The sequence below is a fragment of the Plutella xylostella genome, chromosome 10 (assembly GCF_932276165.1).
Source record: "Plutella xylostella chromosome 10, ilPluXylo3.1, whole genome shotgun sequence".
Classification (NCBI taxonomy): Eukaryota; Metazoa; Arthropoda; class Insecta; order Lepidoptera; family Plutellidae; genus Plutella; species Plutella xylostella.
The window spans coordinates 11,276,815-11,297,581 of record NC_063990.1 but is presented as its reverse complement, the minus strand read 5'-3'; the positions used below and the strand labels follow the sequence as shown (position 1 = coordinate 11,297,581).

The 20,767-nt window shown below is 37.9% G+C and overlaps 1 protein-coding gene across 1 annotated transcript in view; it reads right to left on the bottom strand.

The window, feature by feature from the left end:
* Positions 1-18,571, bottom strand: part of LOC105395476 (heparan sulfate glucosamine 3-O-sulfotransferase 1) — a 35,844-nt gene extending 17,273 nt beyond the window's left edge. Inside the window, exons 1-5 of the mRNA XM_038117807.2 lie at positions 18,284-18,571; positions 9,948-9,995; positions 6,084-6,116; positions 4,547-4,798; positions 2,320-2,488 (exon numbers count right to left, since the gene is read on the bottom strand). Of these exons, the coding sequence (XP_037973735.2) occupies positions 2,320-2,488; positions 4,547-4,644 (267 nt within the window). The 5' untranslated portion in view covers positions 4,645-4,798; positions 6,084-6,116; positions 9,948-9,995; positions 18,284-18,571. The remainder of the gene's footprint in view (positions 1-2,319; positions 2,489-4,546; positions 4,799-6,083; positions 6,117-9,947; positions 9,996-18,283) is intronic.
* Positions 18,572-20,767: the final 2,196 nt, after the last annotated feature.

Below are 20,767 nucleotides of genomic sequence, written 5' to 3'. Positions count from 1 at the left end.
GTAGTGGTTTTGTTTTGCTACCCTACCCTGATACAGAAACCTTTCACAATATTACGGTTTCATTTTACGTGTGGTCAGTCTCTGATAATGTTTTATTGTCAACCATTTTATGATGTGTGTTATTATTATTACTTGCTCATGACGGTTTCTATTTCCCTTTAGCTAGATTAGTTTGGTTTGTGGCATCAAATCGCTATGAACGGGTCGCCACTTCATCACAAGCCTCTCAAATTATGGCAATAACCATAAAGCTCCCATACCGAGCCCTGCAGCAATCAGAAGATAGTATCAGTTTTATCGATGTCGGTAACGAGTCGTATAGTGGGTTGGCGCAGGTCTTTAAACCGGTTCATTGGTGGGAAGGGTTATCTTGGGAGATTGTTCTAGATTGTTGGAGAACATTAATTACGATTACAGGCGATGGACGCGGCCCGCCCACGGGTAGCACGCATTACATGACTACCAAGAGCGGTAGCGTTAGCAAGTGAACCGAAATGCATTATTATGGTTCGGGTGTAGATGGAGCAGCAGATAAATGTACGGTCGGTGAATACGGAATGGAGGGTTTCTTGCCAATGACTTTGTATTCGCTTGCAATAACAACTTCGCAATGTTGGATAATTGCTCTGAACTGTGCACGGAGCTGGGGTTTTGAAGACTTGTGAAAATAGTACGCGAGTATCTATAAATTTTATCTCAACTTCAATCAATCAAGCTGAGTGTAAATATATATCTACTTAAGATATGAGATTGTTTTGTCCCATAGATTAAGATCAGGTCATTTGCCATTAAATAAGTTTAAATATATGATGAAAGTTGTAGGCTCACCGGATTGTTCAGCATGTTCAGTAGTAGAGGACTTATATAATTTTTTGGTAGAATGTAAACAATATAATTCGGACAGAGCAATGTTATTTCGAAAACTTCGAGTCAATCTAATTGACGTTGGTGCATTTCAGACTATCCTTTCAAATCCATGTTCTATTGAGGCCAAAATATTGTATAGTTATGTAAAATATTGTTTAGACTTAAGACAACCCTAGTTTAGCATTTATTTAAATAGTGTATGTCTCGATGAGACTGACATGGTCACAGTTTATTGTAAGTGAACTAAGTCTCTTTAATAAATAAAGAATAAAAAAAAAAAAAAAAACTTCAATCTTGGGAATACCAGAAGCATTAGCAAATAAACTGACTAATTACTGTGATCGAAGTAAAGTTAAATAATTATAATGACCTTGTTACCTTAAAACATTATTTTATGTCAGCCATTTTAGCGAGTTAAGTTTAACGTAACACCAGCTTAGATTTAAACATAACAACACCTAGAGAACTTATTGCCCTTTGATGATCGCATAGCGCCCACACAACCATTTTAAAATGTTAGCATATTACAGATTACCGCCACAGCGGAGGCCTCGTGTAACGGTTTATGTTCAGGCGAAATTGAAGTTTAAAACTTGTATGAGCGCACGCTATGCTTCCTACGATTACTGAAAGTTCTTAAGAGCTATATTGTGAGTACCGCCGGTGGTTTATGCAGTTAGTTGCTACCCACCGGCACTTACTGTAAAGTGTTTCCATGCGCCTGCTGTGCCTACGTGAACCGACACGTGCCTAATGTAGCTATAGTAGTATGTGTAGAGTGCACAAACTGACCGAGATATTTGAGCGGATAATGAGGTGTGTCTGAGGCTTAGTTTAAAAAAATATACGCACGAGATGGTGTTTCAGTGCAAAAGAAACGTCTCTACAAATAATACCCAACTTCTAACACTGAGCTCTTTTGGTAAGAAGATTTGTGACCTTATTCATTGTTTTCATTAGATTGAACTTAAAACGGTTTTACCACAGTCCGGTGACCGGAACAGTTTTTTGTTTGCTTTTGTATATGACACAAACAATCTTTTTCGTATATTGTTAATTTAAATCCTGAGGTAATTAGTAAAAGGTTTTTCATCATTGTTTTTTTTTTGAAAACCAGAGGTCATATTAACTAGCTTTGGCGTACCCGGCGTTTAGTTCTTGCTGGCCACAGGTGCACAGTTAATTTGCACTCGCGAGTAGTACGTAATTCTTTAGCCCCTCACCTGTATGTCTAACTCGTTGTCATACAGCACATAGAAGGTGAGGAAGAGCGAGAGCAGCGTGGCGGAGAACCTACCACCACCACACCGTCCACCTCATAACATTTCACATGTCAATAAGGTCGAAAATCTTCAGTTTTTTTTTCAACTCTTTATCGCTATTAAGACTTTCCACCGTGGCAGTCAAAACGATTTTCGACCTTATTGGCTGTGTATTTCTTAGATAACATACCTGTATGCTATAGAGCGCGCTGTCATACAGCACATGGAAGGTGAGGAACAGCGACAGCAGCGTGACGGAGAGCAGCGCCGCCGCCAGCCGCGGGCGAGACACGCCCACCACCAGCACGCAGTCCGCCAGCTCGCCCTCCGCCGCGCGGAACGACGAGCGAGGCAACCATCTGGAGGAGAGGGGAGAGGGTAAGAGATAGGTAGAGATTGTCAGCACCAAGAAAACATGGACCATCTGCGGGACACATGAGAGGGTAAGAGATGGGTAGAGTTTGTCAGCACCAGAAGAACATGCCATAGGGACGCAGGACGTACGCGCGGAACGAAGAGCGAGGCAACCATCTACGGGGGAGAGGAAAGAGTAAGAGATATATACATAGAGGTTGTCAGCACTACTACAGTATGCTGGTCAGAGAGTACCTAATAGAATAAGAACAGGAGCTACGCAGCGTGAACCACGAGCGACGCAACCATCTGGGGAGTAGGTGAGAGGGTAAGAGATGGATAGAATGGCCATGGAAGAAGCGCGAGAGTGACTCGGAAGAGCTGAATGACGAGCGAGGCAACCATCTAAGGGATAGGTGATAAAAGGGTGCTGAGAGATGGATAAAACTTGTCAGCTTCAGGAGATATTATGTATTAAGATACCATGTTCAATTGTTCAATGTTCATAGATATAAGAACAAGAAGAAGAATGGTCAGGTTCACAGGTGTTTTGTCTGTCAGACAGTTAATAAGAGTGGAAAAGAACTATCTTATATTCTGGATGCAATGTATTAGTAAAGTAGTGCATCTCTTGTAAGATAGATTGACTTAAGTAAAACAAATTCACATTCAGATGTTTAGATATTATCTGTAGTGTTTTTGACAGCTTCCATAATTAATAAAACAAGGGTATAATACGAGTTTCCCAAACATGTCTTGTTTCTATTCATAAGTATGGTTAATTAAGTTTGTGCTGAACGCACCGCGCACACATACACACAGTGTGTGAAACCCCTGCGTATAGAAACGCAATTAAAAAGGGTTAATTCTATTTGACCTAATTAATTTTGTATGAAACGAATCCCTAGGGATGGCTCTGCCGGCGCACGCCGCTGCCCTTCACAATTGTTTGTTGAATTGAAATGCGGCTCACGGGATGAATATACGGATGTCCTTTTTTGAGCATAGACTTTTTTTGTCACAACATAAACAGTCATTCGTGTAAAGTGCTTTAGATCTAGAGAAGGTTTGATGTTTAAAACCTTTATGTGGTTCAAAGTATATATAAAAGAGTGATAAAGATAAAAATATAACATTGAGATTGGACATTCCTTCATAAAACACCATTGAACTCTGATTCATCGGTCAAACGTCTATGTATATACTAATCCACTAAACTGAGTGGTTTCCTTAATCGTGTCTGAAAATCCTCCCATTACCTAAGTGACTGCGAAGCAGTAGATGTCTGCATTAGTCTGTAGATAAGGCAACGATGGCGTTTGTTTACTTGGCTAACAATTACACTCGCGGCTGTAAGTGGCGCCTTCCGCCCCGCTTGGACCCGCGCCAGCGCTGTCCCGTTACTCCACATTACCGCTTAATACAATTACCCAACTGAAAATTCACTAGACTGATTTATTATAACAGAACACCTATTTTGAGAATTTCTAGAAATTTATAAATGCCCGCCGGCCTAAAAAATTCCAACCGCTTCCACATTTTTGCTTAAAATATCAAACGCGCAAATCGACTTGCGAATAGCTTTCATCGAAAATAGGTATCGAATTAATATTCAAATTACATTACGAGGTAGTACGGTGGAATGGACTAAAAATAACAGAAGTAGAGACTGGCCTTGGGCGGCGGGGAGCGAGTAGTAGCGAGCTGGCGACCACGAGGCGCGTAGAGTTTCATAATTAATTGGGTAATGGAGACGCGGCGACAGTCGTCAAGACAACAAGTCGCCGCCGGCAGTCGTCAAGACAACAAGTCGCCGGCAGTCGCCAGCCGTCGCGTGCCGCGCCACTCACTGTTTGATCAATATCAATGAATGTGATTGTCAAAGCTCTTTGTACATTTTAACATCGTTAGCCTTTTCAATGAAACGTATCGTTTTTTAAATAAAACGGCGCCTTTGTCATTGAGCGGTATTTTCATAGTTATCGGAAACGTTTTATATTAATGGTTTTTTAACACATGCAAACTTTGCTAACTACATACGTATTTATGAATAGTATACTTACAAAATGTCAAGTGGCAGGTTCTGTGAACATCTCTTATAGCTGGGCTCGTGGCGGTGTTTGCTTGGCAGCCCCTGACTCAACTGTGCCCGCGACTCCATGCGGCTCCCATTGACCACCCCTGGCTAGTCCACGACGCCGCTTCTGTCCAGCATTTTCTTATGAAACTTATTCTTCAACAACTGCCGTATCCTTCTTAAAATGTATTAAAAATGTTGCTGCTTAAAGCTAATAGTATTCGCATTTTGTGCACACCTGAAACAAAAACGGTAAAATAAAGCATCCTAATCAAAATATCGGACCGTGACATCATTTGAAAATCTACCGGAGATTGACAGTTTCAATGAAACACATTTCATGATAACTGACGCACTTCCGTTCGGTTCGATAAATAATCAACCCGTAATGATAATGACTATTGAAACAAACATAGTATGCCGATATAACATATATCTGTGTATTGCGTGAACTCCACTACATAAATGTATTATTTAACGCTGATCAATAAATTCTCTAAACTCTTGAAATTTAATATTAAAGCGAGCACTCGCAAGCTCCACTACACAGCCCAAACAAAGCGTTTTGAAACACAAAACTTCAGCACAAGTTACGGGAAATTCGCTGACGTGAAGTTGGGACAAAGCAAATGTAAGACTTATGAGCCTAAATATGTATGGTATCGCCGAGAGACCAATAGGTCATCTGTGCAACTTTGCGCCTTTGTCAAGCTCATCGGCGGCGGCGGCGGCGGCAGCTGGCGATAGAAATATGAAAAGAAAAACTTGCCCAAGCCAGAAGGGTAGCTGAGCTGGGATAGTTGGTAGATACAGGTTTTATTTATTTATTTACACTTAATTGTATGAAGAAACACAGTTAAAATATACAAAGTTCGAATAGCACTTTACTTTTATTTATTGCCCGAAAGCATTTCATAAATGAAAAGCTACTTATTTATTTTTACGATAGTATTTATGTAAAGCAGTCTGTTAAAAGTTTGGATCATTTGTCTGAAGTTTTTTTTCACCTCCAAAACGTTATTCTGACGAGACACAGATCCGGCGGCGCCCCCGCCCCGCCGCCCGCCCGCCCCCGCGGACTACCTATTGTGTTTCTCTGAATACCTCGGCCAAGGACGCTCACGAGGCTCTCGACTCACCGTCTCCTCAAACTACGGCTAAGAACCTGCTTACTTAAGTCCTTCTTGTATTGTTTCGCTGGTGTTCCTCAAAAATATACAAAGTAAAAGTCGTAAAAACTTTTGCACTAAACACAGGGATTAACCGCCTTGAAATACGGTGAAATTTTGCGTTATATAACTATGACTATAGTTTTTTACATAAGTTTTTTTGTTCTATGTAAACTAAGGTTATTAATTTATATTATACAAATCCCCATAGTCAAGGTGTTAATAAAGCTTTCTTGTATCTGCGTAACATAACAAGAACATAAAAAACAATCGACCGGAAAAAAGAGGAATCCTTTACGATATGATTTCATTTCACATTACAGTAATTTTAAATGAATGTCCAGAAGTACTCACAGATTATGCTCGGTTTGTACGCAGCAGCATTACCTGAAACATAAGATTGTCTCTGTAAGTACTTATGAGTTATCCTTAACTAGAGTAGAAGAGGCATAGATACATTGTGATCAGTAACAGAGCACGGTCTGCTTCATTGATTACTTCCTACATTAGATCCCTGAGTCAATTATGTCACTAATGATTTTTCAATAACATACCTACTTAGATTCACAGCACCCCGTTAGCCAACATAATCCAAACACTACCGGCAGCTTGTCAGGTCATACCTCATCGTGGAATCTCACCCATTTTAAAATACATAGAACAATGCGGACTCGGATGTCAAATTATAAGAAAACAAGATTTTTTTGTCATTGATATTCACTAAGAAGCCTTTGATTTCTTACAGAATCACGTAGGATAGGGCAAATGTACGAGCGGGTAGTAAAGTGTAATGTACAATTGTACAGTCTCACAAAGGGTACGTGGCACCGCGGTATCGCCGCCCCCACACACGACTGACATTACACGATCACACCTTTTGTTGTGCTAAATATGAGGGCTTGTTAGTTTGGATACAGCCGTTAGAATAGGTTATAAGAACAACTGGGTATTTCAAAAGTTGTATAGTCAGCCAAAGCGAGGGAGGGCTTTTGGAGATTCGTAAATAAAATGTCCTTGCATTCCCATGCATGACTAACAAATTAAAGCTTCTATTAGAGAAGCAAAAAAATCATTTTCTCTTTATAGTAACTACAACAAAAGTTGTTCTTCGTGAAACATCACCTCACCTCTTTTCCGCTTATACAGTAGCCTGTATTGTATATCCACTGTAACGTCATCTCATTTAGCAATTCCGTTTCATGTGCTATTTGTCATAGTTTTTTTAGTTGCAAGTTACTGGAGTCTGTGCTGACGATTCGGGATATTTACAAAGGTTCCACTCTAGAGATTGAACGCTAACCCACTCCCAGAATAGAACCAAACAGAACAGGAGTGGCAGTGAGAGATTGTGGTACTGGAGTAATATTATTCATCAGAAAGAATCTAAGGAATGAAAACTTGATGAAAACTATGCATTGTACGAAAGAACTGAAAATTTCCATGACTAAGTATTTTAATCCAAGACAACGTGAGTGTACACTTGTAAGTAGTTGTACGAGTCCCCTCTTATTAGAATTATTGAACAAAGCATAACACATAAATAATAATATGTACAAGTATGTTAACTAGTACAAGTTTTCCTCACACCCCTGCACAGTTCGCGTACCTACAATTAAATTCCAAGCCATAGAAACTAGATCGAAGAGATACGCGGAGGAACTAAGTTGGCTCAATAGAAACTTTCCGCTCCAGAGGTTCCACTAAGTAGGTCTTGTTCACTGGATACACGGAGTTATCAACAATGCTAATGGGGTCCTGTTTCCAGGAGGTTGTTGCCAGGTAGGCTATAAAGGTTTATTAAAAATATCTGTAAGTTCGGAGCTTTCATGTTAGATGGGCAAATCAAAATATAGGTAGGTACTCCCAATTATTAAACCAAAGTATCTAGTTCTACCTACACTATCTGTTGATACCTAATTATGGCATTTTCTATAGTGCAAGCTTTGATTATAGTGCAAGATTGAAAAATACGTTTTTTTTATATTTTTGATCCAAGCCGTAAAATAAACACATCATGATTTATGTAGTTTATAAGTTCGACGTAAGTATAGTTAAGTATTTTTCGGTGTTAACATTGCTGCAAAACCGACGAAACTTTTTTCTTTTACAGTTTGTTTTATATATGAAACGTTATAGGGGATGTGTACGCAATAGCCCGGTGGAAGCTGAAGAGGAAAAATCCAACGTTTAAATTAAAAAAAAACATTAAAACCATGTTACTGTGACGTCACGGGACTCGCGGGTAGCATCTGCTGCCTCCCCCGCACCGTACACAGAACACACATTTTATAAAGTGGCTTTTACCAACACTCGTAAAAACGGAAAATATTTTTCCTCCCAGAGATGCCCACTTAAAGTTTGAAAGCTGAAACTTCTTAATTAACTAAAACAAAAACATAGTTACGTAACGCCGCCAAATAATAATGCGGCACACTAGGTAATATTTTCACTGCCAAATTTTACTTTCGAAATAAGAACGACCGTAAAAAGCCGCGGAATAAATTCTCATTTTTATTACTATTTAGTGGGCGTCCCACCGCCAACACAATTTGAATGCAACCTCCGACAATGAATGAAGCCGACACTTACACATGGTGGACATAAAGGCTCCTTAATCCGAGCGTTGCAAGGGTAAAAATTGTCTGCTAGTAAACCTACAGTCCTCTAGTGTGCCTACAGTGTCAAAGAGCGTATGCAAATGAAATCATGCGGGCACCTTGAAAGCCGCGTAAATACCAAATACGCCCCGCGCGGCCGCGCGCGCTGTACCGCGAAGTAAATTAATCCCTGTGAGTTCGGAATGTGGGGTTTTTCAAGCAGTTAATTTTACAGGCGGGTCAGGGTCGCTCGCGGCGCAACCTCCATCACATCACATATTAATGCACATTGCACCAATAACCTGTTTTTATTTTCGTGCCAAGGATTGTAGCGGCGTGTTTTCCATGTTGCCGTTATTAAGTTCCTCGTTTTGGAGGCCGAATGAAGGTCTCCAGTTGAATAAAGTTTTCTGACATTGAATTGAAATAGAAATTACAACATATTTTCTACCTCGCCTAGTTATTAGATTTTATAACGACAAACCCTCTATTTATAGTGAAATTACAGGAAATGCATGCACTATTCTGAAATAGCAAGTAAGTACATAATAGGTACGTTGTTCTAGGAATATGGTGAACTTCGATGGTGTATAAATCATTCATCAGTAACCTGGTATTCTGTGAATAGACTTCCATATTGCAATCAATACTTAGTACCTACCTTCTCCGAACAGGTAAGTAGGTAGGTACCTAGAAAATTATATGGAACCAATTTTGTAATTATATTTTTTACTTACAATCTAATATTATTCTGCTAGAATGGTTTAAATCTACACTTATACACATATGAGGAAAGATTTGTATTATTGGTGCGTAGTAAATAACTACTGGACCGATTTCAACATTATCCTGTAACATGGGTTTCTACTTATCCCAAAATTGCCACGGGAATTTGGGAAAAAGTTTGTAGGTTTATTTAGACGGTAATCAATTTAAATTGAAATATAAAAAAAATTGGTACAGTATACAGTATAGTACCTATATACTTAATGGAATTTTCATTAAATTCAAAGTATAAGCTGGTATGTGGTACCTCCATACCTTCACACTTTCAAACCCTTTCGCTACAACATTGTGTCTATAGGTCGACCTGTGAAGTTATTAAATAAGCAGCCACGTAAGTTTGTACCGAACGTACCAATCGCTCAAAACGCACGCACATTCCCTACATTATATTCTAGAATGTTTCGTGATGTTATGTGTGGGTGTGTATGTATATTTGTGTGTGTGTGTGCGTGTGTGGGGGTGGGGGGAGCTCATTTCCTGCCACGACTCTACAATATTCATTCTTCAAGTAACCGTTTTGCGTCAATTCATATACTGACTAGCTATTACCTTCATACCCCATACAGCTAGCTAGAACTCATTCACAACAACATCGCCTGTTCTTTCTGAGAATAAGGTAGGCTATTCATTGCATTGCATATAGGTATGTAAATAAAATAAAACGTAGATATGTAGACTCTAACAAGATAGAAAGTAGCGCTAACGTCTAACTAATCATGTACTTTGTATACCTACACCCTGTTTATCATGTGATGCATGTGCTCACAAATAAATACTGAACTTGAAGATAACTCGAGAAGTTTATAGAAACTGAAGTAAGAAAATCGAAACTCACCACATGTAAGCTTTTATTGAGACTTCGCCGATGACGCCCGGCACACACCTGTAACAAACATAAGTATAAATTTTAGAACTTCTACTTCAGTTTGCACACACTTCTCACTTGTTTCATGTGAGGTCCCAATCACATCACATTACATTATTATTAAAGTTATTGAGTGCGTTCATATAGATAATTCACGTGAAACGCAGGATAATGGGGGTATTGTGAGAACTGCCGTAGTATTTATTCACAACCCTACTAAAATGAGTGGGTTAAGGCCGATATTGTTTCGCATTAACATAAAATGGTAAAACTAGGAGGTTGTAAAACCCCGTGAGTTAGTTCAAGGCCCAGTGGAATCCTCCCCCATAAAATTTAATTTATACTTTCATTCCAAAAACTGAAGTAAATGAACCGGCGATGGCTTTTTGTCATCAGAGATCTGCCGGGAATAGTAAGGATCCAACTCATCATAATATTTCAATCGTTTTAAGTATAACAAGTTATTATTTTAATTTAATTGTCTTGCCAGAAGTGAGGTGGAGGCGACCCTTTTGCCCAAGTATTCTTCTTTGCAAGGCTCTTTTGCATACTGCCGCTGCCGTGGGTCAACAATCGAGTATCGATTCAATTATCCTGTAATTCGAGGTAACAGCCGGTATTCATTCTGCAATTTTCCACCGCTGGGGTTTGCGATTTCACGCGATACGTGTAAGCGAAAAACTACGTTATTATAATAATATGGCTCGAGTATTTAATACTTTATATGGATGGGTATCATCGTTAATACTTTCAAATTTTAAGATCGTATATATACCTACTTAGTACTTATATACTACGACAGTTTCTTTGGGTTGGTAAAAGTTACAGATAAACACGGACTCGGGTGTATCGTGGGGTACACACAACACAATACTCAATGGGCAAAAGTGGCCCTAGGTAGGTACCTTTAGATTGAGAAATATGTACATATTTAATCAAGAATAAATATATTATTTTATTAATCTATGTTAAATTCTCTACAGCTGATATAGGTATATTATATATTTATCCATACTAAATAATTATGTATATATATTATATATTTATTTATTTATGTATTTATATGAGTATTTAATTATTAATAGTTAGCATTCATGTTAGTTAAATATGTATTTTTCTTTTTAAAATATTATTTGTAAGTACACCTAAATGCCCTTTTAAACATAATTGTTCTTTTCTTATAACGGTTGTCTGGAAGAGATCGCTTTTAGCGATAAGACCGCCATTTGTACATCACTGTTATTTAAATTAGATTTAAGTTTTTTTATGGTGTGCAAATAAAGATTATTGTATTCATTAATCCCCAAATAATGTTGGAAAACAACATAATTATATTATACCTGCCTATGTATAAAACCAGTCTGTAAAACGTAAGCTTTATTATTTATCTAATTAAGATATGAGAAAAGACAGGTTTGTGGAGGAAATAACTTTTTAGTGCCAAAGTTTGCAAATTACTTGTAATTTCGGTTATAAATAAGTTCTGTCTACCCTAAAAAGTAATGCAGGGCAAACCATTCACTAATTAATTAAGGTGGTGAAATTTTTGGAAGAATTTTCTTTGTGATATTTGCAACAGTTCAAAATTTAAAGGCGTCAAATTTTGTGAAATCTTACTTAATTTACTTTTCCTTTTGTTGAAAAAACTCGTTACAAGCATTAACAACGTTGATTATCTCGTAAAAATTACGATTTTTTCCTTTCTAAAAGAGGATATATTGGATTGTAAATATTCTTCCAGGAAGCTTTCGACTGTTATAAAATAAAAGGCGTTCTTTCACAACCAAACCAATACTTGTAAGCGTAATCACCTAGCTAATTTAACAAACCGTGTATATTTTTTTCATTAGCACGTCAAATAAAGCTAGTTGCAGTGCATATTGACCACGTTCACACTCTTCGAGTTTCTAGGGGGCCTCGCGAAGTAAAAACTAAGTAAAAGTTATAAATTAGTGTCAAATTCAATTTCATTTGAATCCGATTCAGATTAGTTTTCCCATGTTTCGAAGTGCTGCCGATTGCATGAACATTTCTGTTCGTTTGTTCGTCGATTAGGAGAGTTATCTCCCTAGAACGCACAGTCCGTATATGACTGTGAATTATTGAAAATGTGAAAATTATTAAAAAATATATGACACACTCTTTGTCTTGGCTATTGCAAGCTGTCACATAATAAAATCAGCTAGAGCTTTTCGCTCCATTTCTTCCAATACCACACCACCGGGTAGCCTTGACCCGGGCGAGACGGATCTGCCGACCTTACGTAACTCGTATTAGCGGACAGCTGTATTGTGACCTCATTTGTAGTCTTCCGCCACGCTGCACAGATGCTGGCGATATTATTGCGGTAGCGCCGCGAAAGAATAAAAATCTGATGATTATCTTAGAGCGGTGGTGGCGTAATGGATAAGGCCTTTTCCTCTCAATCCAGAGGCCGTGGGTTCAAATCCTGGCCTGTACCAATGAATTCTTTCAATTATCAATTAAGGAGTTTAAGTAAAATAATACCACGTGCTCTAACGGTGATGGAAAACATCGTGAGGAAACGGAAAAGTGGGTGGCTCGCTTGTGAGCCACCTTTGACTACCCCTTCGGGGATATCAGTAGTGAGTGCATATGTATGTAATATGTATGTATATGTTATCTTAGAGTGGTTTCAGACTAGCGTATGTGTAAGCGTGTAATACGATTGTTTCGACGTACGCGCTTACATGCGGGCTACGTTACGCTTAGAAAACGAGCTGGAAATAACTAAATTGCTAAAAGTATATTTTGTTATTTGAGCCAAGCTTTCAGATAATATTGTGCAATTTTAGTTTAAGGAAGTAAATAAATAAATAGTAGAAAAGTCAGTCGAATGAATAACATGTGATCGTTTATTTTTATAATAATAAATACCGACTATAAAACTTCATAGGAAACTCAGCTCTTCTTAACAAACAACCTGCATTATTGAATCAGTTACTGAATAATTAATATTCAACAAGGAAACACTAGTCATAAAGCTCTTAATGAACATATTTTTTGTACAAATTAATTAAGATCTAACAAAGTTTACTTTAAGTGTCTGCAAAACAAAAAACAAGGGATTTTTATTATTAGCACCGTTATTAGACGAGAGGACGTACCTGCATTTCTTCACAAAGGATTTGAAAGGATAAAGTGAAAAGCCGGCACACACACTTCTACGTAATGTATTCATGTATGCTAATACTTTCTATATGTATACAAGCTCCACACAAATTGTACATAAAGGCAATGCTATTGACAAGCGAGGAATAAAAAGTACAGTGAAATGTATGCATTCTACTTATTGTTATGTAAAGAAGTGTGAAAAGAAAACATACTGTGCAATTGGTGTTCCTACTACAATTAATTTATTTCAGACATCCTCGTACATATAAATTAAAACATTACCTCAAGGAAAGTAATTATATGCCGGCATATCTACCCATAAATTAAAGAAATATTTTTCGCCGCATTCCGTTTTTACACCGCAGCTTTTTAATTTTCGCGTAAATTAAACCTGAAAACCGACAAGACTCCCTTACGACACTTAGATGAAAATTTTATACCATTTTTAGCGCAAGCGGGGGCCGTAGCACGCTATTCTATTCTGCCGGTTTTATTGTGCAATGAAATTAACTATTTAAAAAGAAGAGGCGTTGTTTGTGCCGAAGTGTAGAATGCAGACGATGCAGGGGTGGAAAGGGCGCGGGTAGGGGGGGGGGGCATCTTCCGGTCTCGGGCTCTCAAGCACACCATTAAACTAACAATCAATAACAAAAATGCCCCAAATTAGCCTCCTCCATACAAAATATACATAATTGCGGACTTGACTCAGAGTTAATTAATGCAGTGAACATTTGCATGGAAATTTCTTTTTAGAGGACGTTGATGGAAGTGCTATGAAGTGGGATTTTACGTTGAACGTTTGTGATTTTTTGCTTTGTATTCAATACACATATTACAACAAAAAACAACCATATCACTAACTAAAACTATTAAATTTACTATAAATATACCGGTATAAACAATAATAATTATAAGGTTTAACATATTTCAATAATCTTTTTTATGTAGGCATCTATACGTTTGCAGCAACAAGATTTCTTAATTTAAATTGAAAACCCTATTCGACTCGACCCACCGATTGGCTAGTATAAAATGGCGTCGAGTTACAAATTATGAAGAGGTTTTTGCTTTTCAGATTCTACTTAGTTCGCTTTTTCCTTTGAAAGTTTCAGATCAAGATTATGAAGTTATCTCCCTGAGTGGGATTGGAGGAACATGCCAACTGGCGCGCATATTTTGCCTCAAAAACGGGCCGGTATAATTTACGTCCATCTCAGGATACACATCTAGCATCTAGATGTGCAGGTTTCCTCACGATGTTTTCCATCACCGTAAGAGCACGTGGTATTATTGTACTTAAACTCCTTAATTGAAAACACAATTGAAAGACTTCATTGGTAGAGGCCAGGAATCGAACCCACGACCTCTCGATTGAGAGGACGAGGCCTTCTCCATTACGCCACCACCGCTCTAGTGGCTCTTTAGTGGAATTAGTTTCGTGGTTAAAATAGTATATTCCAATCAACTCAGTCACTAGAAAACTTACATATACTTACTTATTATTATGGTTACTTTGCCAAAATCATTTTTGACATATTTTGTGAGCCATTTACTAGCAGCGTTACTTGCACGAGTGCCTCATTACACACACTCTAACAATGCCATCCGTCTTGTTTTTGTAGAAAAGTAATGAAATTCAAAGCGTGTATCGACAAGCGGCCGCGGCCACGGAAATGTATTACAGCACCCAACTAACATCATAGCGTTAAAAAAACTCTCATATAACTTGTATAATGGTTCCATTCGAAAATTAAAGTGTTAAGACATAGCTGTATAAGAGTGTAGGAGAGTGCTCTAACTCACTTATAACCACGAAAGAGGCCCACGATTTTGAGAGTAAAGGCTTTAGAAAGTCTGTAAAACGGTGTCATTGAAGTGTTTAAGTTATAGAAAGCTTGTAGTACGGTGTCATTGAAGTGCTAAAGTTACTATAGAAGAGCGTTTAATCACTCTCAGCTAGAACTTTTACCGGTATAGTTGTAGTTGTAGAATGGTTATTTGACACCCTGACTCTTATTTGTTTGGTAAAAAAGGGTTAAGTGAGTATGTTACCGTTTTTCGAATACACTTTTACCATACAAGTTGTATGTGTTTGAAAATAATAGTGTCAAAAGCAATCATACGCGACAGTATTAAAGTGACAGTATTGATTAATACTAAATAACAGTAAATATAATATATTAACTTGACTTAACATGTTTTGTGAATTGAAAATAATATGCCATTGTAATTTTACTGTAATGTATACCATATTTCCCACCTCAATTTTAATGCGCTCCGAATTTATTAAGGATTTCAAATGAAACATAAGTAAATAATAAGTAGACGACTCAATTTTGTTTTTTTTTTGTATCCTTGCTGTATGTCCATTAGTTTCATAAATCGATTGGCATGACTGGAATGACAAAATTCACATAAATAGGTAAGTAGGTATTTTAAAGCAAAATATTGTTTATCCCAGCAATTTATAGGTTAGGTCGCCAATGCAAATGGCGAACTTACATTTAAGACATATAGACTCACCTAAGTCATCTATTACACTTTTTGAAATAAAAAACCCTTAGCCAAGGGTATTATGCAGTCTTACTCGATCCGCACAGTCTTGCTTAACACCGTTACTTTTACAGTCTACTTGCCTAACGCAATAAGCGTAAGTTAAGTTAACCTTAAAGATTAAAACTGCATTGTTGAGTTTTCCAACACTTTAAGAATCTTGTCTTACTGCACTCTTGACAAAATCTCTTTTATAACCAATTCCTGCAGTCTAAATTCAATATGACACCTAAAGCTTTATATGAGCATTAAAGGAAACCACTTAACAACCATAAGTGTTAACAGGTGTCAGTGAGCACTCTTGTATAGCTTTAGGTTCTAGAAACAGTTTAAACCTATAACATCTTAATTATAATTGCTTTGACTAATACCATTTTAACACTTAAACCTGCTGTTAACACTTATTTCATTTTTTAACTCATCTTTATCGCTTTATGTTAGAACTGAGATAATTATAACACAGTTATACAGGTTAAAGTTATAAAAATAGCTGTAACTGAGGGTAAAATGTTTGTTGGGCAATCCATCAAACTGGAAAAGAAATTATGTAAACGCCTAAACATTAATACCGAAGTACCTAAGTATGTTGTTTTTAGAACACGTTGTACTTTCATAGTACGGACGTACAGGGCTTTCATCGCTATCGATCCGTTTCTTGGAGCTTCGAACAAAGTTACAGATTTAAATACAAATACATACTCATTTTTTTTGTTCGGTATATAAAACAGCATGGAACAGGTATGTAACGCTGTTGGACAATACACCACGATTTATGAAATCAGAGCTAACAAAAACAACACTTATGTATGTACCTACATTAAAGATTATGGACAGTATATGACCGCTGTCTAGGCACAAAAGTCACCGCCACCGAATCCAGTTGCCTAATATCACCAGCTACCAAAAAAAAATGAAAGAAGGGCCGGGCCAGCAGGTGGGTCTATTAATAATAGAATGTATCATTCTCGGCCAAAAAACCGACAGAAACTAATTCTTTTAGTTAGCAATCCCTATTAAACAGTGATAGATGGTGCGCCTGACGTGTTGGTAATTGAAAAAAAAAAACAAATAGAAAAGGCGGAATGCTCGCTAGTTGTAGTAATAGAATAAACAATGCGTTGTCTTTTCTATGTTTGTTCAAATATAATAGAAAAACAACTGTGGTTAGTGTTCAATAAACTCAGGAGTTTAAGGGACAAGCGAATTAAGCGAAGGAGTTATTAACGGTTTTGATGCTAAGTAATAATATTTATTTGACTTTGTTTCGCCGCAACAATAACGATGATGATGATGATAGTTGTACCCTTGGTGTTCTACAGTGCAATTTGATTATCGCCGATTTAATTTCCCCCTGTTGCTTAGTTGACTTTAGCCAATAGGGTTAGGGCAATTTAATCATGCCGAACTTGATCGTCTTGATTTGACACTTGAACATTGTTCCGAAGTTATTTCATTAGAAAATGACATAAACCCAATTGTTTGAGGTCGGTTTTTGCTTTTTTAACTTTTGACTTGACTTGACTTTATAACTATTTTGATTTTGTTTCAATTCATTTATGAATTCTGCTCTCATCATTAAACTTCTCTATCTCTTAGTGACTATCGGCATCTTGTTTAAGGATAATTTAATCCTTGGTCTAACGTGCTGAAGGGCGTCCCATGCTACGATTGCCTTATATAGCCAATATATCCGTAAGTTTATGTCTTTTTTTGGCAAAATATGACCGTGACTTCAGTATACCTATGTTTTCGTCCGCTGAACTCTCACATGACTCATCTCATCTGTAATCAAATAACCGTATTCTAAATATATGAAGATTCGCGCCATATTTACATTTCCACTTAACTTGCCATCCTAAAACAACCCACCCAGGGCCGTGAGGATCACTGAACATCTTGAACAAATAGCGTCACGATTAATGAAATTTAGGTTCTAAGCTAATTATAATAATGGCAATACTCGTACCGTACATTACTTCTTCAAGATAATTTATTTTCATTTATAATGAAACGAGATGCAAGCGATTCATATTTTTTGTGCGACTTCAAAATGTTATTTTGCTAATTCGAGATTGGTAAAAATTTGCTACGGCTTTGCTACGAAATTGCGGCTGTGCTACGAGCTTACTACGAGATTGCTACGAGCTTGCTACGAGCGTGCTACGCCGCGTAGGCGTCCGTAGCTCATATAGCGTGTGTACAGTTTATAAACACATGGCATATCTACAATTTAACGCCGCATTTAACTTACAAAGCAATTGGTTAATTGAATTCGTAAACAGATGCATGTTTTACCGTAACTAGCTATCAGTACAACAAACCTCTTCTTAATTAGTTAGCTATCCTCTATACATCTTTTACGTTAACTCGATTTGTTTTTTCCTCGTAGCTCCGTTTCCTTATTTCCGATTACAGGTGCCCATGAGAATAGAACACAAATACACGGCATGAAAATTAGATCACACGAGAGCGGCGTGTGCACTACACGTCACACATACAGGCACAGGCGGCGTTCAAGGCCTCCCGGTGACCTTCCAGCAGTTATTGCACACAGACGCCCTTCGAGCCAGGCGACAACTACCAGCTAGCTACTAGCAGACCAGGCAACAATAACTCACCGTCTGTCCGCCGATCTCAAGTGCAGCCACACATCAGCTCCTCAGTCCTCACATAACACGAGATCTCTTTTGTTTTTGTCCAATCACTCGCGCAGGTACAGTCCGGATGTTTCACTGTAAAGTTTCCACATGATTCGGAGATTGGTTGGAGTATTTGTTTATAGTGGTGATGGTGGTCGCGGTAGTGTGGCGGGGTCGTGGAGCGGCGGCGACGCGGGCGGGCGCGGCGGGCGCGGCGGGGCACTGGCGCGGCGCGGCGCGGCGGCGGTCGATATACGCTGCTGAATAAACACTACGTAGACGGAGTAACCGCCGCGATGTAGCCGGCCCCGCCCCCGCGCCCCCCGCGCACCCCCGGGGTTGCCACATCGGATGTTTGCAACGGTTTGTATCGCATCATCTCGCAGGCTTTACGCGCGAGCACTTATTCGCCGTCGTCTCGCCGCTCCAGACTCACAAATAGCAGTCGTTATGGAAATGATCGCTTCATATTTGTTTCCTTTTAAACATAACAAGTAGATATCGCGGACGGGTTCCACGATTTTGCCGGCGCCTCGAGTCGATGTGCATAATTTCACACACAGGTGCCGTCCCGTATTAAGACGTGGGTATCGCCTGAAGGGTGTACCTTCATACAATTTCCTTGTAACCTACCCTTTATCTGTATCTTTGAGATACGGACGATTTCCATAATAGAACCATCTGTAGTCAGAAAGGATTCTGTGCAATTTTGTCACAGAACTATCTCTTCGAGTTATCTTTATGAGATATTGTATCTAAGATATATTTTGCGAGCGTATATGTGGGTGTTTGTATGTATTTTTCTTCTTAAATCATGTTGGCATTAGGAGCGGAGTTTGAAACTTTTAAGCCGCTGATGTTAAACGATGGGGTAAGTTTGTGAGGCTGTTTTTTCCGAAGTAAAGTTGGCACTCGCATTAGGCGGGTGTAACAACCGCGCCCGCCACGCTCTCGTAAAAATACCTTCTGCTATAACTCTGTTATTGTACGGTAAAAAAGTTATAGCGAATTAAAATATTTTTTACGAAGTTCGCCAGCCACAGGATAAAAGATAATAGAAGTATAAACGCAAGAAATATAAATAGGTATAAATGTTCAGATTGATCCGTTGAGTCACCCCCTTTTGCCTTAGTATACCACTTTTGCAATAATGTGTATTGTACTATCTACAGGTAAAAAGCGTTTATTCTACCACATTTGTGAAGGATTTGATGAAATTTAAACTATGTACCGACATTTACATATTCTATTTCTCGCACAGGTATTATATTATGCTCCGTAAGTTTAGACAAGCCTTAGGGAAGTTACAAATAGTCTTAGAACTTTAGATGTGTGTAGGTAGCTTTGAGCACATTTAAGGATTCACCAAGTTTCTAGAATAGACTTATTATATTGCACCTATTATACATAGGGTATTATAGAGTTAAGCTTACTGTTACAAGAAAAAAAAACGATGGGTAAACCTATCAATTTTACTTTATAAATAATTTGTCGTATTAACTAAGAATATAAATATTACAACAGTATTATTTTCAAAAAAATAATAACACAGAGAAGAAAAAAAAACTGTTTAAGTATTTCACACTTATAAAATACGAAGTTGTTTAAAATGAGAATCTACTGAAGTTAGCGAGCTTTTCAAAACACGAAGATGTCACAGAAATCCCGCGAGTAGTTTGTGTAAATACAGGGTGTATTTAGTTGTGAGCGGTGCCATTAAATGGACACCATTCAGGCAGCACTCTCGACGGAGAGCCGCGCCGCGCCGGTCGCTTTATTGCAAAACACCCTGTAAACTGCTGTATACAAAATGGAGTTTACACAACACACTGAAATAAATGGAATGGTTTGATTGTTAGTTACAATACAATACCATATGTCTGTAGAATTATATAGTTAGTATATGTTTATATTTAGAGCATGTTTTACTTCTTCTAGATAAAGGATATCTCACTTATCTGTGAGATGAATATCACTGACAATGACAGCGTCTTATTTACCAAACACATAAATTTTATCCAGAGATGGTGAAAAATGCTCAGTAAAATATCATAGGTAATTGCTGCACAGTCCGTAATTTTTAGAACTACATTTTATGTTATTCATTTTATAATCCATAAACCCGTTAACACCACTCACACATATACATATTATACATATGTATATTATATGTATACGTAAAATAATACTGGGAACGTTTTATATAACGTTTTATATGCTTTAAACTTCGAAATGCGCTACAGCTATAAATACCGCAGAAACATACGATTCATTATTAGAAGTTTAAAACTGAAATTAAACGCTGCTTTGCTTAAGTTTAGTCATTAGAGGTGGTCGTTAGGACATTATGTGGTGTTTGTTCTGAGAATGGAGCAGGTAATTGCACAGTATCGGCCACCGCCGAAATATAATGAGCTTGGAATTACTTCTGAATGGCGATTTAAGGGTTTCCACACGAACGTG